The following is a 25,769-nucleotide window of genomic DNA, read 5'->3' as shown; positions in this document are numbered from 1 at the left end:
TATAGACCCGATCCCTGGAGCCTGGCCACTCATCTTCTGCCTCCAGGCTCCAAGACATTGATCACCTCTAGAGATCCACTCCGAGTCATCACAAAGAGACCTATGGTGTAGTATGGCTCTTGCACACTGTAAACTCTGTACCAACCCTGAGGACAGAAGCAAGAGTGACCCTGGCATGGAGTGGACTCTGCCCTCAGGTACACAATATGGCAGAAAACATCAATTGTGCCCACAAATCAGCACGTAAACCAGGAAGTGGTCACTGCCCTAAAGACGAAGTGTTGTGTGTACACAGAGGGGAGAAGAGCTGGACTTTGCTTTGGAAGGACTGAGAGAAAGGAGAATTTAGACTGAGCCATGAGGGATGGAGGGGATTTGACCACTGAAACATAGCAAGAGGAGCACTCGAGGAGGAGACAGCAACAGCGAATGCAGGCAGGGGGAAGGCTAGGAAGAAAGGCTGCCAACACCGGGCAGTGGAGCCTCAAGGACATTGTATGGTTGTAACAATTCCTTGACTTTTGGCAGTTTCCAAAGGCCTTCCAATGCTTTAGCCCACTGATGTTCACAACAGTTCTGAAAGTCAGCAGAAGTGGGGATCATCACACAGATGAGAAAAGTGAGACTCAGAAAATAAAGGCTACTTGCTCTGGGATAAGGTACATTAGCAAAAGAACCAGGATGAAAATTCAGTTCTTGCAGCACCCTGACCAAGACCCTGCTCCTAAGCCAGAGGGAAGTAGCAAGACTTAGTAGCTTGTGCGTTTTGTGTCCATTGCTTTGCTTTGGGGATTATTTCACTGATTATTCTTGCGTAAAGGCAACACCCCTGGATACTCTGGCACAGGTTAAGGTACTCCTGTAGGAGACTTGGGGAACAGTGTTTCCAGATGTCAGAGCTGCCAGTCTTGCACTTGGTATCAAAGGTGGCTTTGGCAAAGCTGACAGAGGTATGGCAGTTTTCAAGGCCTGCCCGTGGCGGCGGCATTCTGGACACAAGAGGCCAGGACAATGGAGGGGAACAGCACAAGGCACAGGAGCTTAGTGCTGACTATGGCACCACATTGAACTTGCTAATCTTCCTCCCCACAGTCCAGCTCCTCCAGGATGACAGAGGGTGTGGCAGCCTGATTGTCCTGCAGTTGGTAGTGGGTGTCACTCAACACTCAGACTGACCTTATCACTGTAGTCCCTGATGGTGACAATCGCCTTGAACCTGGTTCACTGGCCAACCCATCTGATTTTTCACAAGCATAATCTTCAGAACCTTGACCTTGAGAGCCAGCCTCAGGGAAAAGTCAGTGATCTCAAACTCCTTGATGGGTAAGGACCTGAGTTTCAGGTGCTCCTTCAGTGCTGGCATCATCGCTTCTGTCATTTTCTCAGAGATGGTGTTTGATTTGAATTAATGGGTTGCCAGCAGGTGGCACTATTTGGGAGGTTCTAGAGACTGAAGGAGGTGGGGACTAGCTGAATCAGTGGGTCACTGAGGGTGGGCCTTCGAAGATTAAACCGGGATACCCTTCTCTCTCTCTCTCTCTCTCTCTCTCTCTCTCTCTCTCTCTCTCTCTCTCTCTTTCTCTCTCTCCTGTTCACCAGGAGGTGAAGAAGCTCCTTTACCATACACTTCTGCTGCCATGATGTTCTGCCCAAGCAGCCATAGACGGAACCCTCTGAAACCTCGAGCAAAATAAATCTTTCTTCCTTTAAGTTGCTTATGTCAGGTATTTTGTCCCAGCAACGAGAAAGCTAACTAATCCAGATGTGTTTGTGCTTTTTCACAAGCTGTCCTATTTGGAATTAATTCCCCACGGAGCTCCCCCTGAGAGGACCTGGATGGTGTAGGTTGGACTTCTGAGCCATTAGGTGCTGTGGAGTTCATCAGCTTTGTTTGCCATCCCGTTTGGCAAATGAGCCAGAAACCAGAGCATCGCTGAGAACACTGGGGATGAGGACTTTCAGAACGGGGAAGGAAGTGACTCTTGAGCTGCCCTTGAGAAGGGAAAGAATGAGGAAGATGGGGTTCTTGGGAAATGACCCCTGCTGGGCAGAGCCACAGGTCCCCTCAAGGCCTGGCCCAGTGGTCAGACCAGGATAACAGAGGGAGACCTAGGGCTTCCCTAGCCACAGGCCAGTCTTAATTTCTGATATTACCACGTCACAAGTCAGACAGGACTAAGAAATGATTGGGGACTGGAATGGGAACTTCTGGACCATGCTTCTGTGGAAACACTTGCAGTCCTGGGGGACTACAGGAATTCCAGCTGGATCCAGGGTCTGATGATACTTGAGAACCAAGGCCAAGTGTGCCAGCTGCAGAGAGGGACTGACCTGGGTTTGTTTTCTTTTATTTAGGAGAACGGAGGGGGTGGACATGAATACTTTTCATTCAGAACCAGAGGAGGCAATTTCGTGTGGCTAGTAAGAGTGAGTGAGAAGCCAGAGGTGCTGGAGTCCTGCCTGCCCTGAGAGCTCCTCCTTCCTTGACTTGGGGGACTCTGGAGAAGCCTTGTAGGTAACCCTGCTACCTGAAGGCCAGTGACAGCTCCCCAGTCCCCAGAACCAGAGCCATTCTTTTCAGAGAAAATCCTGGCACCCTGCTGGCTCTGTTTCCTCTCTAGGCTGGTTTGAGGGACTCACAAGGAGGGAAACAGCTGAGGGTTTCTCAGCTGGCCTGTGGGCCAGTTAGCATGTTGGCCTGGGGAAAATTCTCACTTTTGACTCAGGTTGATGTTGGTTTCATTTCTCATTTTGGTCACGGTGGGTTTCTCAGTCATGACAGAGGTGCTGAAAGGCTACACAATGAGAAGGCCCCTGTGTGACACTTCTTTTTCATTTGATTTCTGAATGTGTGAGATCTGGCACATTTTTCGCATGAGAGCTTTAATTCTGTGAAGAGGCAGTGTGGCTCCGTCAGTGACTGCCCCCTCCCCAGCTTCTTTCCAGAGAAAAATGCAGACGGTGTGGAATGCTGGGGGTGAGCAGTAATGAAGGGCCAGCAGGTTAAAAACAACCAAGTTTGCTCCCTGGGCCCAGGAGCCACAGCCACACAGGCCCAAAATCCCCTGTCTGATACTGTGATCCTCAGACAGAGGTGACAGGTGACAGCGCAGGAGGGGAGGAGCCCCATGCTCATCATTGCAGCAGCACAGAAGGGAAGCCCTAGGCCTGACTAACTGGCCTTGCAGATAGGCCCTGTGGCACATGCCAGCTGGCTTCTCTAGGGTAGACAAATGGCAGGGACAACCAGGTCCCAAATCTCAGTGGCTTAACACATTGCAACCCAACCAATGTGGGTCTGCAGGAGGCTCCATGCCACACAGTCAATCAGGAACCCAGGTCCTATCTTGTGGTCCCAGTATCTTCTGGGCATGGGCGTTCTCCACTGATCACCTGTGTCTCACACAGCAGATGGAGGAAAAGGGCAAGAATGTTTATGGGCCAGGCATGGAGGTGACTCTATCACTTTCCTCCACAATCCACTGGGCACATGAAACCCCAATGGAGACTGAGAAGTGTGGTCTCAATGTTTTATGGGTCAAAGTGTCTGTCACTCCAAAAAAATATCTTAATGTCCCAACTCCCAGTACCTCAGTACCCTGATTTGGAAGTAGGGTCTTTACAGAGGTAATCCACTTAAAGTGAGGTCCTTGCACAGGACCCTGTTCTAAGATGTTCTAAGATTTGTGTGTGGCGATACTGGGGGTTGAACTCAGGGCCTTATGCTTACTGGGCAGGTGCTCTAACACTTGAGCCACTGCACCAGCTCTTTTTGTGTTGGTTATTTTTGAGATAGGATCTTGTTTTATGCTAGGTCCAGTCTGGACCACGATCCTCCTATTTGTGCTTTCCCATGTAGCTTGGGATGATGGACATGTGCCACTGTGGGAGGGGGGGTCTCATGAATTTTTTTTGCCAAGACTGGCCTCAAGCTATGATGCTCCTGATCTCTGCCCACTATGCAAAAATCAAGGAGCACCTGAGACTGCTAGAAAGTAGGAGAGAGGCCTGGAAAAGATTCTCCCTCTCAGTTCTCAGAAGCAGCCAGCCCAGCCAACACCTTGGTCTCAAGACTTCCAGCCTCCAGAACTCTGAGACATTACAAGCTTATTGCTAAGCCAAGGCTTGCACTACTGTGTTGTGGCTGCCCCAGGAAGTGAAAACACACGGGAGACATGGCCAGATCCAGTGAGCGCCAGCCATACAAACTTCTTGTCAAAAAGAAGAAAATAGATCGTTCTTAGGACAACCAGCCAGCCTCCTGATGGGTGCTTTCTGGATAATCAACGTGCCAATGCCCTGTGCCTCCCCTGGGCTTTCTGCCACCTTCTCCCCACTCCTAACACTAATCCCTCCTGGGGTAGAGCAGGAGCCCCCCAGGCATTTCAGGCTAAGCGAAGGGAGAGGAGCTGTGCTGCCTGCACCTCGCTCTTTCCTCTCCTTTGGTCCAGAGAGCAGGAACCCTGCCAGCACCTTCCCAAGTGATGTCAAGCACTTTAATCCCTGGATGCTCATGAGACTCAGTGTCCCCCATAAAGTGGTTGCAACTCCACTGACTTCTTTCTGTTTGCAAAGGATGCAGTGACACTTTGGAAATATAGCATGCTGCAACCCCCCAGAGAGCGATAATCACTGTAGCTCAAGAGGCTGTAAATCCTGCCTGCTGACTGCCCAGAACTGGACAGGGCCCAGCACCTGGCAAATTCAGCTGGCTCTGGAAATGGGGTGCAGCGAGGGTGGCAGTGCACCCTGCAGGGGAAATTGTCCCCAGGTTTGGCAAGCCTCCTTGCCTTCTAGACCTGGGGGATCTGGCAGCAGCCACCTGGGCAGGAAGGGAGCACTGTGCCAGGGCCCCTGGACCTCAGCAGCCGCACCTGCCGCCTTGCTGAGACCTGGCACGGCTGGTGAGCCGACAGCGAGGAAGATGGAGGCCCATGGGGAACAACTGCTGCACTAAAGCTGACATTTACTGAGGACTTAATTGTGCCAGGTTCTGGGCAGGGGTGTTTCTTTCTTTTCTTTTTTTTCCTGTGCATGTGTGTTACCTTCTAGGTTAATTCTTCTTTTTTTTTTTTTTTTTTTCATTTTTCTTTTATTATTCATATGTGCATACAAGGCTTGGTTCATTTCTCCCCCCTGCCCCCACCCCCTCCCTTACCACCCACTCCACCCCCTCCCTCTCCCCCCCCACCCCCTCAATACCCAGCAGAAACTATTTTGCCCTTATCTCTAATTTTGTTGTAGAGAGAGTATAAGCAATAATAGGATGGAACAAGGGGTTTTGCTGGTTGAGATAAGGATAGCTATACAGGGCATTGACTCACATTGATTTCCTGTGCGTGGGTGTTACCTTCTAGGTTAATTCTTTTTGATCTCACCTTTTCTCTAGTTCCTGGCCCCCTTTTCCTATTGGCCTCAGTTGCTTTAAGGTATCTGCTTTAGTTTCTCTGCATTAAGGGCAACAAATGCTAGCTAGTTTTTTAGGTGTCTTACCTATCCTCACCCCTCCCTTGTGTGCTCTCGCTTTTATCATGTGCTCATAGTCCAATCCCCTTGTTGTGTTTGCCCTTGATCTAATGTCCACATATGAGGGAGAACATACGATTTTTGGTCTTTTGAGCCAGGCTAACCTCACTCAGAATGATGTTCTCCAATTCCATCCATTTACCAGCGAATGATAACATTTCGTTCTTCTTCATGGCTGCATAAAATTCCATTGTGTATAGATACCACATTTTCTTAATCCATTCGTCAGTGGTGGGGCATCTTGGCTGTTTCCATAACTTGGCTATTGTGAATAGTGCCGCAATAAACATGGATGTGCAGGTGCCTCTGGAGTAACAGTCTTTTGGGTATATCCCCAAGAGTGGTATTGCTGGATCAAATGGTAGATCGATGTCCAGCTTTTTAAGTAGCCTCCAAATTTTTTTCCAGAGTGGTTGTACTAGTCTACATTCCCACCAACAGTGTAAGAGGGTTCCTTTTTCCCCGCATCCTCGCCAACACCTGTTGTTGGTGGTGTTGCTGATGATGGCTATTCTAACAGGGGTGAGGTGGAATCTTAGTGTGGTTTTAATTTGCATTTCCTTTATTGCTAGAGATGGTGAGCATTTTTTCATGTGTTTTCTGGCCATTTGAATTTCTTCTTTTGAGAAAGTTCTGTTTAGTTCACATGCCCATTTCTTTATTGGTTCATTAGTTTTGGGAGAATTTAGTTTTTTAAGTTCCCTGTATATTCTGGTTATCAGTCCTTTGTCTGATGTATAATTGGCAAATATTTTCTCCCACTCTGTGGGTGTTCTCTTCAGTTTAGAGACCATTTCTTTTGATGAACAGAAGCTTTTTAGTTTTATGAGGTCCCATTTATCTATTCTATCTCTTAGTTGCTGTGCTGCTGGGGTTTCATTGAGAAAGTTCTTACCTATACCTACTAACTCCAGAGTATTTCCTACTCTTTCTTGTATCAACTTAAGAGTTTGGGGTCTGATATTAAGATCCTTGATCCATTTTGAGTTAATCTTGGTATAGGGTGATATACATGGATCTAGTTTCAGTTTTTTGCAGACTGCTAACCAGTTTTCCCAGCAGTTTTTGTTGAAGAGGCTGCTATTTCTCCATCGTATATTTTTAGCTCCTTTGTCAAAGATAAGTTGCTCATAGTTGTGTGGCTTCATATCTGGATCTTCTATTCTGTTCCACTGGTCTTCATGTCTGTTTTTGTGCCAGTACCATGCTGTTTTTATTGTTATTGCTTTGTAATATAGTTTGAAGTCAGGTATTGTGATACCTCCTGCATTGTTCTTTTGACTGAGTATTGCCTTGGCTATTCGTGGCCTCTTGTGTTTCCATATAAATTTCACAGTAGATTTTTCAATCTCTTTAATGAATGTCATTGGAATTTTGATGGGAATTGCATTAAACATGTAGATTACTTTTGGGAGTATAGATATTTTTATTATGTTGATTCTACCAATCCATGAGCATGGGAGATCTCTCCACTTTCTATAGTCTTCCTCAATCTCTTTCTTCAGAAGTGTATAGTTTTCCTTGTAGAGGTCTTTCACATCTTTTGTTAGGTTTACACCTAGGTATTTGATTTTGTTTGAGGCTATTGTAAATGGAATTGTTTTCATACATTCTTTTTCCGTTTGCTCATTGTTAGTGTATAGAAATGCTAATGATTTTTCTATGTTGATTTTATATCCTGCTACCTTGCTATAGCTATTGATGATGTCTAGAAGCTTCTGAGTAGAGTTTTTTGGGTCTTTAAGGTATAGGATCATGTCGTCTGCAAATAGGGATATTTTGACAGTTTCTTTACATATTTGTATTCCTTTTATTCCTTCTTCTTGCCTAATTGCTCTGGCTAGGAATTCCAGTACTATGTTGAATAGGAGTGGAGATAGTGGGCATCCTTGTCTGGTTCCTGATTTTAGAGGGAATGGTTTTAATTTTTCTCCGTTAAGTATAATGCTGGCTGTAGGTTTGTCATATATAGCTTTTATAATGTTGAGTACTTTCCTTCTATTCCTAGTTTTCTTAGAGCTTTTATCATGAAATGATGTTGGATCTTATCAAAGGCTTTTTCTGCATCTATTGAGATGATTAAGTGGTTTTTGTCTTTGCTTCTGTTAATGTGGTTTATTACGTTTATTGATTTTCGTATGTTGAACCACCGGGCAGGGGTGTTTCTGACTGTGGCGCCCTCCTGCAAGGTGTGGCTTGTGGGGTCCATGGGTGAGGTCTGGGTGGGATGACATTCTGTCTCTCTTGGGCTGTCTCAAGCCATCTTGGGCTTGTTACTTAACTGCTCTGTCCATCACCATCCCTGTTTGTAAAACTGGGATTAAAAACGATCCCACTTACAACCCAGTCTTGCTCTGGGGCAAGGAGCACAGGACATGGATCTTCTTTAAGAAGAGAAGCAGGAGGCAGAAGGACAAAGCCCTTGCCTGCCCAGCAGGGAAATCCTCCTGTGACACACTCTGTCCCCGGGAGCTGCAGCAGTCAGGCTCCCCTGGGGAAGGTGAATTCCTGGACTGCGGCTGCAGACTCTGCGTTCTCCCAGCGGCCGGGTGAGGGCGCTGGTGAGCAGTAAACGAAGTAGCACAGGCAGCACCTCTGTGAATGCAGGGCTTCTTCACTATACCCATTTTATAGATTATGAGGCAGGCTTAGCAAGTCACAGTGAGTGACTGAGGCGGATTTGAACCCACGACTGTCAGACTCTAAGATCTGCACGTAGGTATGTTGGTGCACAAGTGTTGATATCAGTCTGAAGATGATGGCTTTTCCTCTTCTCATTACTCAGAAAATGGATTTGATCTTGGACTTAGGGAGGTAGGTGAGTTTCTTAGGGACCGGGGGCTTGAGCAGAAACACCGATCTTTCTAGTAATTCCTTCTCCCCCCTCTCCGGCCTCCTTCCAAGTATAGGATCTGACCTCCCACTGGCCAGGTCTTCTGCTGAGGACAAGACTGTCAGAGACAGGGAGGATGGGTGGTCTGACCCCTACAAGACCTGGCAGCATCTTCTCTGGGGCAACACCACTTGCTCCCAATCCCATTCTGAGCACAATCGGGGAGCTGAGGGACCCCTCCCTAGGGCCTCCTAGGGAAGCAGCAAGGCCCAGCACTCTGGGCTGTGGAGCGAGGAGCCCCTGGGGAGGTACAACAGAGACAAGCTGGGGGGTAGGGGCCCGAAACCTCCAGGCTGCCACAAATCCAGTTGCCTGTCAGGAACTCCTTTCTACACCAACTTTGGGGTTGGTGGAATACAGGTCCACTCTTATGAGCAATTCACTTTTTATCCCTGGGACTCAGTCTCCTCATCCATAAAATGGGTGCAATAACACTGAGCTGTAATACTTGGTGAGACCAGGGCTCCCCAAGCATTCAACAAGTAGGAGATGTTTTTGTCTCTGTGGTTATTGCTCACACAGTTTGTCAGTAGTATCTCATTTATTCATGTCTGTGTTCTTAGGGATTTGCTCTTCCTTCTCTGCTCCTGGGGGTTGGAGTGACAGGCCCCAATAGTAGGGTAGGGAAAAGCATATGCGTGCCCAGTGCATAGCCTGTCCTTGCTCCCAGCCCACCCTTCCTATTGAGTGCCTACCATGAGCCTGGTCAGTGCTGACACAGGATATCTGGAGATGGATAAGAAAGCCTACCTTCCCCCCGGGAGCTCACAGTGTGATGCGGGAAAGCCCTGGCACACAGAGTGACAGAACATGGTCACTGCTGGAACACCCCCTGTAAGAGTCCTGAGCACCCACTATGCACCCAGGCTGGATGCTGTGGGTGCGGACGAGGCTGTGCCCTCAAGGGTGGAGTGTCCATGGGGAGGAGAAAATTAACCAGCACAGTGATCATGTCAGAACACTTCCATCATCTCTTAATTCTATACTGCCCTGACTGTGGTGACATGGGACTCCAGGGGCTCTGAGAATTGGGGACCGTGGAAAACTCTGAGTTGGGTGAGCGCCACATGAAATGTGGGCAGAAGTTGAGGGGTCCTGAAGTACTTATGCTGCCAGAAGGAATGTTGCAGGGCAGGTGAGAAAGGCCTCACAGAAAAGGGGCTATCTGAGCTGGGTCTTGAAGCATGAGTAGGAGTTCAAGCAAGAGAGAGGAGACGTGCACTTCAGACAGAAGGGACTCCATGTATAAGAGCAGAGAGGTGTGAGGAAGCACTTGCCAGAGGTTCTGGGGAGAAGTAAGCTGGGGTGGATCCCAGCAGCCTTTTTGAGTTTCTTTTTTTTTTTTAATTTTATTATTCATATGTGCATACAAGGCTTGGGTCATTTCTCCCCCCTGCCCCCACACCCTCCCTTACCACCCACTCCGCCCCCTCCCTCTCCCCCCCCACCCCCTCAATACCCAGCAGAAACTATTTTGCCCTTATTTCTAATTTTGTTGTAGAGAGAGTATAAGCAATAATAGGAAGGAACAAGGGTTTTTGCTGGTTGAGATAAGGATAGCTATACAGGGCATTGACTCACATTGATTTCCTGTGCGTGTGTGTTACCGTCTAAGTTAATTCTTTTTGATCTAACCTTTTCTCTAGTTCCTGGTCCCCTTCTCCTATTGGCCTCAGTTGCTTTTAAGGTATCTGCTTTAGTTTCTCTGCGTTAAGGGCAACAAATGCTAGATAGTTTTTTAGGTGTCTTACCTATCCTCACCCCTCCCTTGTGTGCTCTCGCTTTTATTATGTGCTCAAAGTCCAATCCCCTTGTTGTGTTTGCCCTTGATCTAATGTCCACATATGAGGGAGAACATACGATTTTTGGTCTTTTGGGCCAGGCTAACCTCACTCAGAATGATGTTCTCCAATTCCATCCATTTACCAGTGAATGATAACATTTCGTTCTTCTTCATGGCTGCATAAAATTCCATTGTGTATAGATACCACATTTTCTTAATCCATTTGTCAGTGGTGGGGCATCTTGGCTGTTTCCATAACTTGGCTATTGTGAATAGTGCCGTAATAAACATGGGTGTGCAGGTGCCTCTGGAGTAACCTGTGTCACAGTCTTTTGGGTATATCCCCAAGAGTGGGATTGCTGGATCAAATGGTAGATCTATATTTAGCTTTTTAAGAAGCCTCCAAATATTTTTCCAGAGTGGTTGTACTAGTTTACATTCCCACCAACAGTGTAAGGGGGTTCCTTTTTCCCTGCATCCTCGCCAACACCTGTTGTTGGTGGTGTTGCTGATGATGGCTATTCTAACAGGGGTGAGGTGGAATCTTAGCGTGGTTTTAATTTGTATTTCCTTTATTGCTAGAGATGGTGAACAGCAGCCTTTTTGGAGCTATGAGTTTGGAGGACTTGTTCCTGGGTAAGGGATCCAATAGATGGCTTTAGGGACGAGGTCAGATAAGGGTTTGTGAAAGCTGTTCCTCTAGGAGACTGGATGAAGAGGGAAGGAGAGTGGCTACATTGTAATTAGAAAAAAAAAAAAAGGAGTGCTGGGCATGGTGTCACATGCCTGTAATCCCAGCTACACAGGAGGCAGATGGGAGGACTGGAGTTTAAGGCCAGCCTAGGCAAAAAAGTTGGCAAGACCCTAACTCAAAAAACAAGGGGAATGTAGTGGTGCATGCCTGTGATCCCAGCTAGGCAGGAGAAAGAGGTAGGAGGATCCAAGTCCCAGGCAGGCCTCAGGCAAAAGTAAAAACCTATCTGACAAATGAACTAAAGCAAAAAGGGCTGGGGCATGGCTCAAGTGGTAGAGCCCCTGCCGAGCAAGCACAAGGGCCTGACTGAATTCAAACCCCAGTACTGTGGGGGGTAGGAGCAAGAGAGAAAGGAACTTGACTTCGGGCCTAACTCTTACCAGCTGGCTCCCCAGCTTCCAATAGCTATAGGACACAGCCATGGCTGCAGCAGAGCAGGGCACCTGGTCTCATCCATCACCCCCGGAGATGGAACAGGAAGGGCCCTTCTTAGGGACAGATCTGTGCTATGCTGAAGTACAGCACTGTGTTCCTGCTGGAGCCATGGGTCAGTGAGGAGGAGATATCAAGACTCCGCGATGACACGGGCTGAGTTGAGAGGTGACGTGGGAGCACACTTGGAGGCTTTGAACACTCAGATGTTAAAGGAGAGACCAGTCGCTCCACCCCTACCACCCTCATATACCTTCCGTTGTCACCTGGAAACTCCCAGAAGCAGATGAGGCTGTAGGGTGAATGGTTTGTTTTTACTTAGGGAGTGACTCCAAGAAGCACTAGTCCCTTGCCGTTGCAAAGTGACACAGGCAAGGAGAGCATTATTGAGTAGGTGACCACTGTGGGCATCCAGGGGCCTCTGGAAGACTGCAGCACACACTTCTGAGCTGTCTGATCCAGGAGCAGGGAGTTTGTCCTTCCACTCCTGACCATCTGTGGCTGGCAGCTGCTCCTAGGGGTACCCGCCCTGAGCTGACAGGGGACACACACACACCTCCTCCTAGCCAGAGAAAGTCCCCTGGTGAAGAGAAAATGGTCTTTTAAGTGTTGAGGTGAGGATTCAACAGCACCTGCCATCACAAGGGTGCTATCACAATTGGAATATAAACGACTCAGTGACGCACTTACTTGCTTAACTTCTCCCTCCTGGGCTAGAATACAGTCTCTCTCAAGGTAGGGAAGGCATCACCACCATCTCTCCAGGACCTAGCTCAGAGACTCGTGCATGCAGGTGTTCAGTAGGTAGAATAAATGTAACTTTGAGGTTGATAAGTTCATGGGGAAGGCCCCAGTTCTGTCTGAATACTCTCTTTCTCCTCCCTCCTCTCCCCATTCCCTGTAAAGAGCTAGGGCGTAAATACGGGTCTTCCCAGTCAAAAGTCATGTTGAAATTTAATCCCCTTAGGAAATATTAAGAGGTAGGACCAGGTGGGACTTTTTTCAAGAGATCAGGGCTCTGCCATCATAAATGGCTTAATCTAGTCACTCAGTGAATGGACTAATGGGCTAACAGATTATTTTGAAAGTGGATCTGTGATCAAAGCCAGTTTGGCTAGGTGCATTGAGAACTCTCTGTCTCTCACCATGCGATGTCCTGTGCCACCTCAGGATCCTGCCAGCAAGAAGGCCATTACCAGATGCAGCCCCTTGATCTTGGACCAGGATCAAGAACCAGAACAAAAAACTCTTTCCTTCAAAATGTACCCAGTCTGTGGTACTGTGTTATTAGCCACAGAAAGCGGACAGAGTAATAAACGACTCAATGTTTGTCTGTGCTCCTGACTGCCTGGAATACAGGCCACTTTTCCCAGCCCTTCTTAATTGTAGGAGTGTCCATGTGGCTAAACTCTGACCAACAGGTGTGAAATTGATGGGTGTCACTTTTGGGGTATGTCCTTATGGTTCCTTGTGGATCCTTCCTGCTGGCTGGACTTTGGATTTCACGGCTGGAGCTACAGCAGCCAGTTTGGTAGAAGCCTTCAATCAGAGAATTGTGGAAATTAGAAGATCTGGGGACCCTGATGATCACAGAGCTGCTACTCACTCCAACCCTGGACTGAACCTCCTGCCTTGCTTACTCTGTTGTTATCTGGATGAAGTTTTCTGTCACTTGCACCTGAACAAGTGACATACAGAAGGTGACTTCTGGGTGGGGAGGTGGGAGAAATAAGGGACTCTAGGGAGGCTAGGCAGACCTTGCTGGAGAGGAGGGTCTCTTGTTGAATGGAGCCTGGTCTCCTCCCCCTGGCGTCTCCCTCCCTGGGTTCAGATGGATCCTGCCTCTGTAGGGACTTTGAGAAGTTCTGCTCTTTCCCAGAAGTACAACTGCTTTCACAAGCTCCCTTTCCCTCTGGAATGGTCCAGACAAGCCCCATGGCAGGTCCAGGGCTGGCCACTGCCACACCCACCCTTCCTCACAGGGGCATCAGGTTCCTTCCCATGCTCCCTTCTCAGTGGCTTCAAGGAAGATAAGACGGTGCCCTCTTCGCATGTCCTTCCCACGCGGCTGTGAGAAGGGACCCCAGAGCCCGGGAAGCTCTCCTGCGGTAAAGGTGGGCGGGAAACGAATAAAACAGAAACACAGGAACAGAGCCGCGCGGTGGCTCACACTTGTAACCTTAGCGACTCAGGAGGCAGAGATCGGGAGGATCGTGGTTCGAAGCCAGCCCAGGCAAATAGTTCACCAGACCCTATCTCGAAAAAAACCCATCACAAAAAAAGGGCAGGCGGAGTGGCTCACGGTGTAGCCCTGAATTCAAGCCCCAGTACGGAAAAGCAACCGCAACAAAAACACAGGAGCCGTCCCAACCACAGGGTACAACTAGAGCTGCTTGGAGGATGGGCTGCCAAGCTTTGAGAAGCTTCAAGAAAGACAGACCCCAGCCTCAATCCTGTAATTCCCAAGGTTCACAGGTGGAGCGGAACCTGTAGACCCTCCATTGGTCCATTTGTCCTTGTCTTTCCACTCACATCCCCCCAGCCTTGGTGGTCCAGGACCTGCCATAAGCACAGAGCCTGGGAAGGAGGAGACTTGGGAAGGGAGTAACCCTGCTGGATGGATCTTTCTTTCCAGTCCCTCGGAGCTTTGGGAACACATTTTCTGGGAGAAGTCTGGCAGGTGGAGTGACCTTGGAACAGTCCCATCGGCTCAGAGACCTCAGTTTCCTTTAGGGGGCACTCTGATAGGCGAGTGGCTTTCCTTAGCCTGGAACCTGGAGGAGATCGGGTTGGGGTGCGGGGGTGGGAGGCGGGCCCGGCTGGTGGCTGACAGTCGGCCAAGTGCACCGCGGGCTCTCAGAGCTGGTGGCCAGCTGGGCTCCTGCGCTTGCTAAACCCGAGTGGCGCTCGCGGGGAGCGCAGCGCGGGGTCCATCCCGGCCCGGGACGCGGGACGCAGGCAGCGGGGCGGAGGACAGCGGACCCCGCCCGGTCCCTCCCGCAGGCGGGGCGGCCCCGCTCCTGCTCCTCCCCCGGCGCCCGCCGCCCTCCGGGGATCAGTCTCGGCGCGCGGTTCCGCAGGTGGCAGTGATGGCCCAGTCCTGAGCGCCCCGCCATGGCCGGCGCCCCCAGCGCGCTGCGCCTGGCGCTCCTGCTGCTCGGGGCGGTGGGCAGGGCCGGCCCCCGCCCCCAGGTGAGACCTGGGGACCCCGGCGGGAAGGGGAGGGGACGCGGCTGCGGGCGCGGGGTCTCGCCAGGGGCCCCAGGACTTGAGCGAAACTCCAAGACCGCAGGCGGGGGGATACGACAGCCCCCGGGGGAATCGGGACTGTAGAGTTGGGTGGTCCAGCTGTGACTGGGACAGGGGGCGACTCCCTCCACTCTGGAGAGGCGCCCATGTCCCCTCCACCCCGGCCCCTCTGCTAGGACACCAGCTGCCCGGCGGCCGCCCTGCGCTGACTTGTGCGCCGCACCTCTGCCCTTCCCAAACCACTTTCCCAACTCCTTCTCCTCCCAAGCGGTGCCCGCTTCCCTGGCACGGCCCAGCTGGCCGGCCTCCCCAGGCCCCGCAGTGCCCAGGACCCCTCGCCTGCGGGGCCTCGCCCTACACTCGCGTCCTCTGTCAAAAGGCTCGGGAGCGCGCCGAGGGGGCCGGAATGTGGACACCCAGCACTGTTACTCCACCAGCTTCCCAGCGCAGGCTTGACTCATAGCCCCAGGGACCCTGCGGTGGCAGCTTGTTGTCCTTCCTAGTGACCTCCTAGAAGGAACTTGGGTGTCAACCCTCTCCAGCCCCTGCAGCAAACATGAGAAAGACTCAAGGCTCCTCCAGAGGCAGCCAGGCCCCCTCACACACTCTGCTGACACCTTCTGATTCCCCCAATTGACAGCCCACACCAGAAGGGACACACAGGAACACCGGGCCTCCTTGGTGCTCCCAGAGAGCAGGCTGCAGGTGGACCCCTGCAGCCGCCCTCCTCCTGGCAATCTGCCTTTCCTGCCTCAGGCTCCTGCCCTGGGGCTTGCTTGGACAGAGAGGAGCCAGGCTGTGGTGATCTGGCTTGGGACTGAGAACAAACATCTCCTCCCACTCTTAGCCCCAGACGAAAGAATTTAGCTCTGCATAGACCTTGAAATTTGTCCCAGCACAGGTGAGAGACAGGATAGGGGCCCATAGCATCTGACTGAGAATCCAGATGTGGACTGATGTGCCTCTTAACCAAGGGACTAGCACCTTTTCAGCCCCCAAATCCTTTTCCAGACTCATTCTGTCCCTTCCCTGTTGCTCAACTATTGCCCCAGTCCAGAGCCCATGGGACCATCTCTCCTGACTCCCCAGCAGGCCAAGACTTTCCTGGTGACATTGGGATATTTCTAGGCCACAACTGCAGATCCACTGCCCAGCGCTCTCATCCCTAAGTCCTCTGCAGGGCTGGGAGGGATCTGCCTGCTGGTCCTACACTGCTGTGGTCCAAGTTTGCAAATCTGGTTGGGATTAGGGAAAGAGAGCAAAGGGAAGACCAAAGGCTCTGGAGCTGCCTGTCTTCTCCCTCAAGCCCCTTTTTCCAGAAGTGTCAGGCCCCTCAAACTCCCCCTTCCTCAGGTCCCCCTCACTTCTCCGACCTCAGGACAGAAGGCAAGATTTGAGGGGGATGGGTTTACTGCGGGGCACTGGCATCCCTGGCTACCACAGAGATGTGACAGGCGACTTTGAGGTTAGATTGTAATAATTTCAACAAAACCTCACACATGTAGACAAGACTCTAACAAATAAATTTGCCTTTTATTTTCTGTCTATGAGGTCAGCAAGATTTGAGTTACTCCTTTCATGTCACTGATGGGAAAAAAAGGTCCCCTGTTTAAAAAAAAAAAAAAGAAGAAGAAGAAGAAGAAGAAGAAGGTGGCCCTGCAGTTCAGGAACAGGGAGGCAAAGGGGTGGGGGCTGGGCTGTTGGCTGCATACCCTCCCTCTCAGGTGCGTCTGAGGAATTAATTGCTAAGAAAGCAGCTGACTGGCAGGTCTGGAGGGGCAGGGAGGGGATGCTTCCCCGCAGGTAGGGATGGCCAAATTGACTTCTGAGAAAGGTGGCCTTAGCCACTCTTTCGTGATCAGTGAGAAGGATCATTCCTCTCCCTGTTCCTTACCACCCCAGGACCCCTCATGAAGGAGCTGGTCTACAAGAAGACAGGCAAGCCTTTGACACCACTTAAAACCACATGGTGCAGGGTACATATGTCGGGTCTGCTCAAAGCTGGTGATCTTGGGTATGACACTTGACCAGCCCAAACCTTGGTTTCCTCATCTGTAAATAGGGATCACTGGCTCCATCATATAGGGACAAAGAGGGGATGAAGGCATTGGCACCTTAAAATGGCAGCTTCAATCCCTTGGGGAAACTGGCTCATTTGTCTTCAGAAACTTGGCAAGTGCCCTGGGCTGCAGCATAGGACCTAGAATGGTACTATTGAAGGCCCCAGCCTCTGCCCTCCAGCAAAGGTAATAGAGGCCAGGGCTGTGTATGGTCAGTGTGGACTTTGTCCTGTGCTGGGCTCTCTCCTGGATGTGGACCTAGCCAGACAGGAGCAGCTGAGAAACTACATCCTGCCCTCAAATGCCCGCACTGAGGAAAACCAGGCCTTCCTGAGCTGCAGCCTGTCCCTGGGCAGATTCCTGTGTGTCTGCGTGCGTGTGCGTGTGCGTGTGCGTGTGTGTGTGTGTGTGTGTGTGTGAAATAAAGGGAGATACGGAATAGAGGCAGAGAAACAGATTGGGGAGAGGGATGCAGACTGTATGAAACCCCATTTCTCTGTGTTTTTGTATGTGATCCTGTGTGTGAAAGTCTGCCTGGAGGGGAGTCACTAGGTGTACAACATCTCAGCATGTGTGTCTGACAGTGTGTGTTTGTGACCCTGTTTGTGGGACTATGCCTTTGCGGGGTGGGGGAGGGGGTGGTAAACTTGGAGTGTGTGTGACAGCCTGGTGAATGAATGGGTATCTGCTGGTATGTGTCTGTTCGGGGGGTGACAGTGTGCTTGTGACAGTGTGTGTGTGACACTGTGAGTCAAGTCTAGCAATCAGGAGTTTGGGTGTGTACACATGCGTGTTGGGGCAGTGTTTCAGCATGTGAGTGTGTGTCTGGCTGTCTGTGAAGTTGTGTCAGGGGGAGAACATTTCATGTCAGGGTCTCAGAGCTAGGAATGTCCTTAATGATGTGTATGGTTGATGTGTGACTGTGTATCATGGGAAGGCTCCTTAGCCTGTGAAGTGTGTACAGTTGCCCTTCCCTGCCCTTCTATTCAGATATCTAAAGCCCTTAAGAAAAAAAAAGAGGGGACAAAGAGGTAGGGGTCTGTGCCCCACCCCCCAGGGCAAAGTGATGGAAGACAGGGTTCAGGCTCTGGCAAGTGGCAGGCAGGAAGGCTAGGAGTCCTAAAAGGCCAGACCTGTTGGGGCCTCAAGAAATTTGTCTTTTGAGCCCTTGTTGCTTTTTCTGAGAGGCCCTTCCTCCCTCCTCAGTGGTCCAGAGAGGCCACTGAGGTCTCCTTCCTCCTTCCTCTCAACCCTAATGGTTTCTAGAAGAAGAAAGAATTCGGTCCCTGTAGTCACATGGAGAGGTGGCAAGGCCTTTCCCAGTTGCAGTCAGGCTGTGGAGCGAGAGTAGTACCTTCCCCAGGTGTGGGGAAAACCTACCACCTGGAGAGTTTGCTCTCCGTCCGCCTCCTCTTCTTCCTCTAACACTGTCCTCTTGTGTAGGGCTTGACAAGTCAGAGATATTCACCTGCTTCATGTCAGTAACTCTGAAAAGAAAGATATGCCCCAACTTTCTAGATGAGAAAACAGACCTAAAAGGATAGAATGTGAGCAGACAAGAGCTGGGATATAAAGGAAGGACCTTTGACTCCCTATCTAGTGCTCTTCCCTGTAGACCCATCCATTCCCTCCTAATGTTCGCTTTCTCACCTTGTGTTTCTTCTTGAAACTCCTGAACCTTAGTGATGCCCTCTCATTGTCACCTCCAACTCGGGCATTGCCCCCGCTGGCCTTCATCTTCCTCAAAGTGAGTCCATGAAGCCTAAAAGTCCTGTTCTAAAAACTGCCAGCCTGCCCTTACTCTGACCCCTGAGTCCCTACCCTACCCCACTGTCCTGTCTGACCAGTGCTGCTGCCCCAGGACAACTGCCTCCAGACTTGACACAGGGACTCAGATTATGGGAGGATGAAGTGGGAGGTGGGTGGTAGATAGGACCTTGCACCTCTTCACAGAGCCAAGGTCCCTGCCTCTCCCCATCCCACCTCACTTTGCCATTGGCTGCAGTGCTGCTGCTGATGTCACAAATAAGTAGAATGACTGGACCTTGGGTCTGGTGGTTTCCTCCTTCTGGTTGTTTGTTGATCCTAGAAGTGAGGAGAGGTGGGGCCCAGGAAGCCAGGCCTCCTGCCCTCCTCTCAACAGCAGGGGACTGAGCCCTTCCATGTGCCAGGGGATGTTCTAAGCATTAACTCAGTCCTCATGACTACCCTGTGGGGAAGATGCTCTTATCATTCCCATTCTGCACATGGGCAAGCTGAGGCTACAAGCTAAACTTGCACAACCAGATTAATTTATGGACAGCCCCAGAATCAGACCCAGATCTGAGCCCAAAACTAGGGCTGTTCACCCTTCACTGTGTCTTGTCACCTGGACTCTGTGGTCTATGGCATCAGGTGGCCCCATCCTCACTTACCTAACCCTGTCCTGATCATAGCCTCCTACCTGTACCACCATTCTCTCCTGCCCCAGAAAATCCCCTAGACACGAATGTTCCCACCTCTACATCTTTGTCCTTACTGTGCCCTCCTGCTGAAACATCTCCACCCTTGTTATTAACCCAGCCTCCCCACCCTCCTTCACCCCACCTCTACCTCACAGTCTCCAAAGAGCCCAACACCTATCACGCCTACACTGAGACCTGCCCTAAACACTCCTGAGTGCTTTATCCACTTGATTGTGTCACTTGTCCCACAAAGCATTTGACCCAAGCCCCAAGCAACCCAAAGACTCTTTCAGGTCAGGCCAGGCTCTGCCATCATCTCTGAATTCCTCCTGTCCCCTCCACCCACCACCACCCAGAACCTGGCACGTATGACTTCCCATGAAAACCAAGTGTGGGAGGGGCCAGAGATCTAGGTAGTTTGTCCTGCATGTGTGTGGAGCACGGGTGGAAATGTCACAGTGAAACACCCTCGTAGCCATCTTAAACAAACAAAAGTGTCATTTAAAAATTCTTTTACAAAAATGGAGTACAGAAAAGCAAAACAGGTCCTGTCTGGGGGGTTGGTACCAGTGAGCAGGGGGAGGATATAAGGAAAGGGTGTGGGAGAGTGAATGTGGTAGAAATGTTCTGCCCTCATGTATGAAAATTTAAGGCCTGTTGAAACTGTCCCAGGAATGAGGGAGGGGGATAAAGGAGAATGGTGGAGGGGGTGAATTCAGCTATGATACATTGTAAGAAATTTTGTAAATGTGACAATGTACTCCCAGTATAATAATATAAAAATAAATTATATATATAATAATAAATAATATAAAAATATTATATTATTATATATTATAATATATATAATATAAAAATAAATTATATAAATAAATAAATAAATATATATATATATATTTGGAGATCCTGAGTGAGAAAGAGATGCAGCCCTGCCTCAGGGAGCCCCAGTCCTGGGGAGAAACAGCCCTGTCCTCAGGGGTCCTTATCCCTCCCTGGCTGGACACCGCTGGCCCAGTTCTCAGCAGAGGCCTATCTTCCTGAATATTTTCCTCCTAGAAATAGAAACCAGGGGGATTTCTCCCCATCTCTCCAGTTCCACCCACCCACTAGCAGCTGGGCCTTCAGGGAGAAGAGGGGAGGGGTAAAGGGGAGATGGTGAAGGGGGTGAGGTACAGTGGCTGTCCATCAGGCCTTACTCTGGTGAAAAACTGTGCTACCCTCCCAGCCGTGGCTGATACAAGACATCACCTTTGTTGTTAGTACACTTGATTTCCTTTTCTTATTTTTCCCTCCAAATGCAGTTGACCTTTGCCCTCAGAAGAGCACTATCCTTCGGGGCAGCCCCACCAACCACTCCAGGAGTGTTGTGGGACTCAGAGGTTGCCTGGCTCCTCTCTGGAACTTTCTATGTGGCTAGGGTCAGGCACAGGACGACCCATGTCTTTGTTTGGCGGTATCTCATGAGCCAGGCCTCTGCTCAAACCAGAGTAGGATTACCAGAAACTGGATCCAGTGTGTGCTGGGGGTACTGGGAGTCAGGAATGCCAGCTTCTGAACAGAGGCCATGTTAATTTTAATTTCAGCTCCTGTGTATCTCTTTGATTTCAGAAAGTGGACTCTTGCTTTATATTATGTATAAACCCTAAATTTTATGTAAGGGGCTCTCTGGTCATTTTGACAACTGCAGCTTCTAAATGAGCAATATTATTATCGTTAAGGCTGTTGAGGAAACAAATGAAAACAAAAAAGAACCACAGCCCAAAACATAGCCAAAGAAGGAGCACAGAAACGTGTAGAAGGTTGTGCTTGGTAGAGAGGGCTCTTTGGGGCTGTGTGCTCAAAAGCCAATTCTGTTATCTTATCTGGAAGTCGAGGTTCATGTTCCCCCCTTGCAGGTAGGAGGTCCCTTCCCATTGCTGGCAGGACTTCAGTGTTCTGGAACCTTTCTGATCCCTGCCCCATGTCCTCAGGCCTCCTCCTCCTGTGGATGGAAACCAGGCTGCATATTGGGTCTGTGCTGTGTTAGTGTTCACCAGGGGTCTGCTGCCTTCTAGGGCAGTGGTTGGGTGTGGCAGGAGGGATGCTAGAGGTGGTAGTACTGAATGTCACCTCACCCACCCCCCTCGGTGCTCTGTCATAGCACTGAGCTGGGCGACTCCATGGCCTAGTCTTAGCTCTGCTTCCTGAGGCACCGTGGGCCCTTGATTGAGTCCCTCTCCCACTCTGGCCATGTGTCCTCTTCTACATGGTTGAAGGCCCCGGCAGGCTGAGCAGGCCATGATGAAGCCCTGGCCTCAGGAAGTCTGTCCTAGGTGAGGGCAGACAGACCATGAATGAGTCACACGCTCTCCACTCCCCCTTCACCCACCCTGGAAAGCATCAATTCCTCAGACATTTGCTGGCCACCTACTACACATCAAGCCATGCACAGTCCCCTGGGAGGGACAGTGTACAAAGGCTTGTTCTTACTCCCTTTTTAGGGTGGCCAATGCCTGGTTGGGTTTGGGGATCTAAGGTCCCTGGAGATCAAGAGACCAAGAGGGCCAGGGTGAGGGAGTACAAAAGGAGCGAGCTGGACCCACAGGGCTCCCATTTCTGCCCTTCCCCACAGGGTGCCACCGTGTCCCTCTCAGAGACGGTGCAGAAATGGCGAGAGTACCGACGCCAGTGCCAGCGCTTCCTGATTGAGGCTCCACCTCCGGCTACAGGTGAGTCTAGGTGGGGCCCTCACCCTCAGTGCTCCCACCCAGACAACTCCCAGAAGGCTCTGATGAATTGTGGCTGGGTGCCATTTCCCTCTCTGAGACACCACCCTCTCTGAGCCTCCATCTCTTTGTCCAAACCATCCTCTCACCTGAATGCCTTCCCAAACTTCGTAGGTTCTTCAAGTTCAACTCAGGCACCTCCCTCCCCAGGGAAACACTGTCATCTTCAGCCTTACCTGTTCGCCTGCAGGCACCTTTAGAGGTGCTGTCTTATCTCCCACCCACTAGCCCCAGCTTGAGTCCAAGGACCCAGACTTTCCATTTGTGTCCTACTCAGCCCCTCCCAGGCCTAACAAACACATTTATAAGAATAAATCTTTCAGGGAATTTGCGGGGGATGGGACGGCGGTAAAAGAGGTCAAGATTGGAGCCAGGTGGGTCTGGCTTTAAATCCTGACTCTGATCAAACACAGTAACCTGAGAAAGGCTTCCTCATCCTCAGGAGCCATTTCCCTCTGGATTATTTGAAAGTGAGCCTGTAGGAAGAGTTTATTGAGCACTTACTGTGTTCAATTAGTCATATAACACCTTTATCCCCACAAAGCCCTGTGGGGCAGAAGATACCCACATTGTTCAGAGGAGGACCCAGAAATTTAAGTAACTTGTTCAACGTCACACCTCGATAGGTGGTATATTCTTTGGCTTGGCCCCTGCTGAGTGTAGAAAGTGCTCTGGCAGACAGTAAGTGCTCAGCAGAGGTTAATGGAGCATATGCAGCCCCAGAGCCTCAGTGGTGGGGAGGGGAGAGGGAAGAGAACAGGAGGAGCCATGGCCAGTCATAGGCAGGGACTCAAAAACTTCCTGCTACCCACAGGCCTATTCTGCAACCGGACCTTTGATGACTACGCCTGCTGGCCAGATGGGTCTCCAGGTTCCTTTGTGAATGTCAGCTGCCCCTGGTACCTGCCCTGGGCCAGCAGCGGTGAGTGTTGCTTCCCTGTATCCAAGAGGCTAGGGCAAGAGGGGGCGCTGCTTCCCTTCCTCTGAGACAGCCCCAGAATGTCCCCAGGCCTCCTAGTGAATGGTCTGCCTTCAGCAGTGCCAGGTATCAGGAGGGCTGAAGTGGGTCTGGGCCTGAGGCCTGTACTGGCAGGTGTGGTAGGAAGTATGGGTCCTACTTAAGGGTGGGTCTGGTAGTCAGGGGAGCCAGGTGGGAAGAGATCCTGGGCTCTAAGGGGACACCAGGGTGCCATTGCTCTCATGTATGTGTGTATGTATAAGGGGAGACTCATACCTGGGAGTGACACCTATCCACTTCCTGACTCTTTAGGAGCTCATGGGGAACAGTGTGATCAGGGAATTGATGGGGTGGCAGCTCGTCGTGCTGTCAGGGAGACCCTGCACTGGGAAAGGAGTGACTGGTAGGTGGAAGGTTCACTCCGTACAGTGCCCTACAGGGGCTGTGCGGGCCCCCGAACAGAGAGGCAATAATTACTATGCCTTTCTCCTTTCTCCTAGCATCCTGTGCTGGGTCCTGTAGGGGATCACAGGAGACAGGCACCCGTGCCACAAGGAGTCACAGACCCTATGAGGGAGAAAAGCTACTTCGTGTAGTAACAATAGTTAATATCTATCAATAGTTAATATCAAGTCCTGCCCTAAAAGCAGGGCATCCAGTTCATCTTTACAACTACCTTTGGTCATGTCTTGAAGGGCCTGAACCCAAGCAGAAACCAGTCCATAAGCAAGAGTGAGAATGAGGTCAGGCTGTGGGGAAGTCTTCCTGGAGGAGATGGCCTGGCAGGACCTGACATACCCTTTCCTTAAGCATGAGAGATGGAGAGCAGATGAAACCCAGGCTGGTCTCCTAAGGAGACTGTGCCCACTGCTCCCTGAGCTGCACAGGGGGAGTTGGGACCCAGAAAGAGGCAGGTATCTGGGGAAGACCCCCAGTGGATGGGGAGCCCTTCACACTGCATCCTCTGCCATGACCTATTGTCAGCACTTTACTTCTGCCAACCATCCTCAGAAGCAGGAACTCCAAAGCCTTTCACTTTCATGTGAGAAAACTGAGACACAGAGAGGCTAAGTGACCTTTCCAAGTTCACACAGCTAGTGAACTACAGACGTGGGAATCTGCCCAGGAGGCTGGGTTAGACCCTTTAATTGCTACGCCAGCCTTCCTCAGGTAGTAGGAGCAGAGTTGTGTAACATGGCTCTCACCCAGAGACCGGTGAGTGGCATGGAGACCCCTGCTGGCTGGTGTATCCTAGGAAAGGTGGTGAGCACCTGCCATCTCTCTCTGAGCCCTGCACCCTAGTGGTGCTGCTCATGGATGGCTTAGTGGGCAGGTACAAGTTCCCAGGCCTCTCTGAGCCTTGGTTTGCTTACTTGGGAGCTGGGATGGAGCCAGGTGACGTGGGTGTGGGAGGGGTGCAGGTCCTTGAAGAAATGAAGGCTGTTAATTTTCCCAGCTGCCTTATGTAACTCCCCGCCCTCCCACATCGCACACATGTTCCCTGTCTGTCAAAGATTTGGGATCTCTGCTGGGCCAGCCTCTCTGGGCCTCTAGACCCCAGGGAGCCAGGCGCGGGACAGGGCCCATCACTCAGTGCTAAGCGCCCCCAGCTCTGCCTGCCGCTTGCGGCTCCATCCATCACCTTTAATTTTATTTGAGCAGGAAATAGGTCCTGGCGGTGCCCGTTTATGAGCGAACATGGTTTTATTGCTTTCTCCATGAAGATAACGGCCTCTGCACAGGCCCCCTGCTAGCCTCCTCCCCTCCCTGCTCCCCAGGCTAATTCACTCCCTTTTTTGACACTTAGAATCGCCTACCCTGCCTGTCCTCTCCCTGAGTTAGGGACCCACAGAGCCACACACATAACTGCCTGGTCTGGAGCTCCCCTGACAGAGGCTGACACCAGGGATCCCTGGCCCCACCAGAGTTGTGGCAGAAAGGGGATGGGAAGGGGGCTGTTCTTCAGCTTTCTTGAATTGACCCAAGGAGTTGCCTGTGGAGAAACTTGCCAGGGTGAGCTAGGGACAGGGAGAAGGAGAGCATTGTCTCTGGTGATCCCAGGGAATCTAGAGAGAATTTAATGGAGGGTCCCTTACAGAGGCTGGGGGAGGGAGGGCTGAGGGACCAATAATGTAAATGAAGCACCAAAGACCGTAGCAGTGGAAAGCCTAGCACCCCTAGACCTGACAAGCAAGAGGCAGGAATGGGGCTGGGGTCCCCATGACAGTTGGGGCTCTGATGGAGAGGCCACCAGCAGGGCTGTGGCCAGTAGAGAGCCAAAGCTGGGGCCAGAACCTCAGAACCCACCCTCAAGGAAGGAGCAGGGGTAAATACTCAGCCTCTCTCCCTTGGCCTTGGCGTCTGTCTTCTGCTACTGCCTCCCACTGGCCAAACCCTGTAGAGCACAGGGAGCTGAGTGGTGCTGTACCCACAGCATGCAGAAGACTGGGTGATTTTAGAAAGAATTTAATTCCAAACAATGATCAGAGCTGAGCTAAATCTTTGTCGGGAGCATCTGAGCCCTTAGGTGTGCGTGGCATGCAAGGGAGAAGGATGACCTTTACCATGGTGTTGGCAGCACATGTATAGGTACTGAGGGAGGTCAGAACCATCTTCTGCTTGGGATGTGGCATTGGGAAGGCCTCCAGGGACAGGTGACATTGGAACCAGGCCTGAAAGAACAGGCAGATGCAGAAGGGAAGAGGCAGGCACTCCACGGAGAAAGGACATTCAGGAGTCACATTGGACAGGGGGCCACCAGGCTTCAGGCCTGGGAGCTATGCAATGTCCCAGGGAAGCCAGCCAAGCCCTTGTTATCTGACCCCTTAACTGAAGACTTGGAACTCTGAATGGTGAAGAGAGGGCAGGAGGAGATGAGCGGAAGCAGGACAAGACTGGCAGGAAG

The 25,769-nt window shown here is 50.9% G+C and overlaps 1 protein-coding gene across 1 annotated transcript in view; it reads left to right on the top strand.

Moving 5' to 3' along the window:
- The first annotated feature begins 14,241 nt into the window (after positions 1-14,241).
- Glp1r (glucagon like peptide 1 receptor) overlaps positions 14,242-25,769 on the top strand; it is a 32,448-nt gene continuing 20,920 nt past the window's right edge. Inside the window, exons 1-3 of the mRNA XM_020186325.2 lie at positions 14,242-14,580; positions 21,753-21,849; positions 22,721-22,828. Of these exons, the coding sequence (XP_020041914.2) occupies positions 14,503-14,580; positions 21,753-21,849; positions 22,721-22,828 (283 nt within the window). The 5' untranslated portion in view covers positions 14,242-14,502. The remainder of the gene's footprint in view (positions 14,581-21,752; positions 21,850-22,720; positions 22,829-25,769) is intronic.

This window comes from Castor canadensis, chromosome 8, assembly GCF_047511655.1.
Source record: "Castor canadensis chromosome 8, mCasCan1.hap1v2, whole genome shotgun sequence".
In the NCBI taxonomy this organism is placed as follows: domain Eukaryota; kingdom Metazoa; phylum Chordata; class Mammalia; order Rodentia; family Castoridae; genus Castor; species Castor canadensis.
This window is presented reverse-complemented; position numbering and strand designations above follow the sequence as displayed.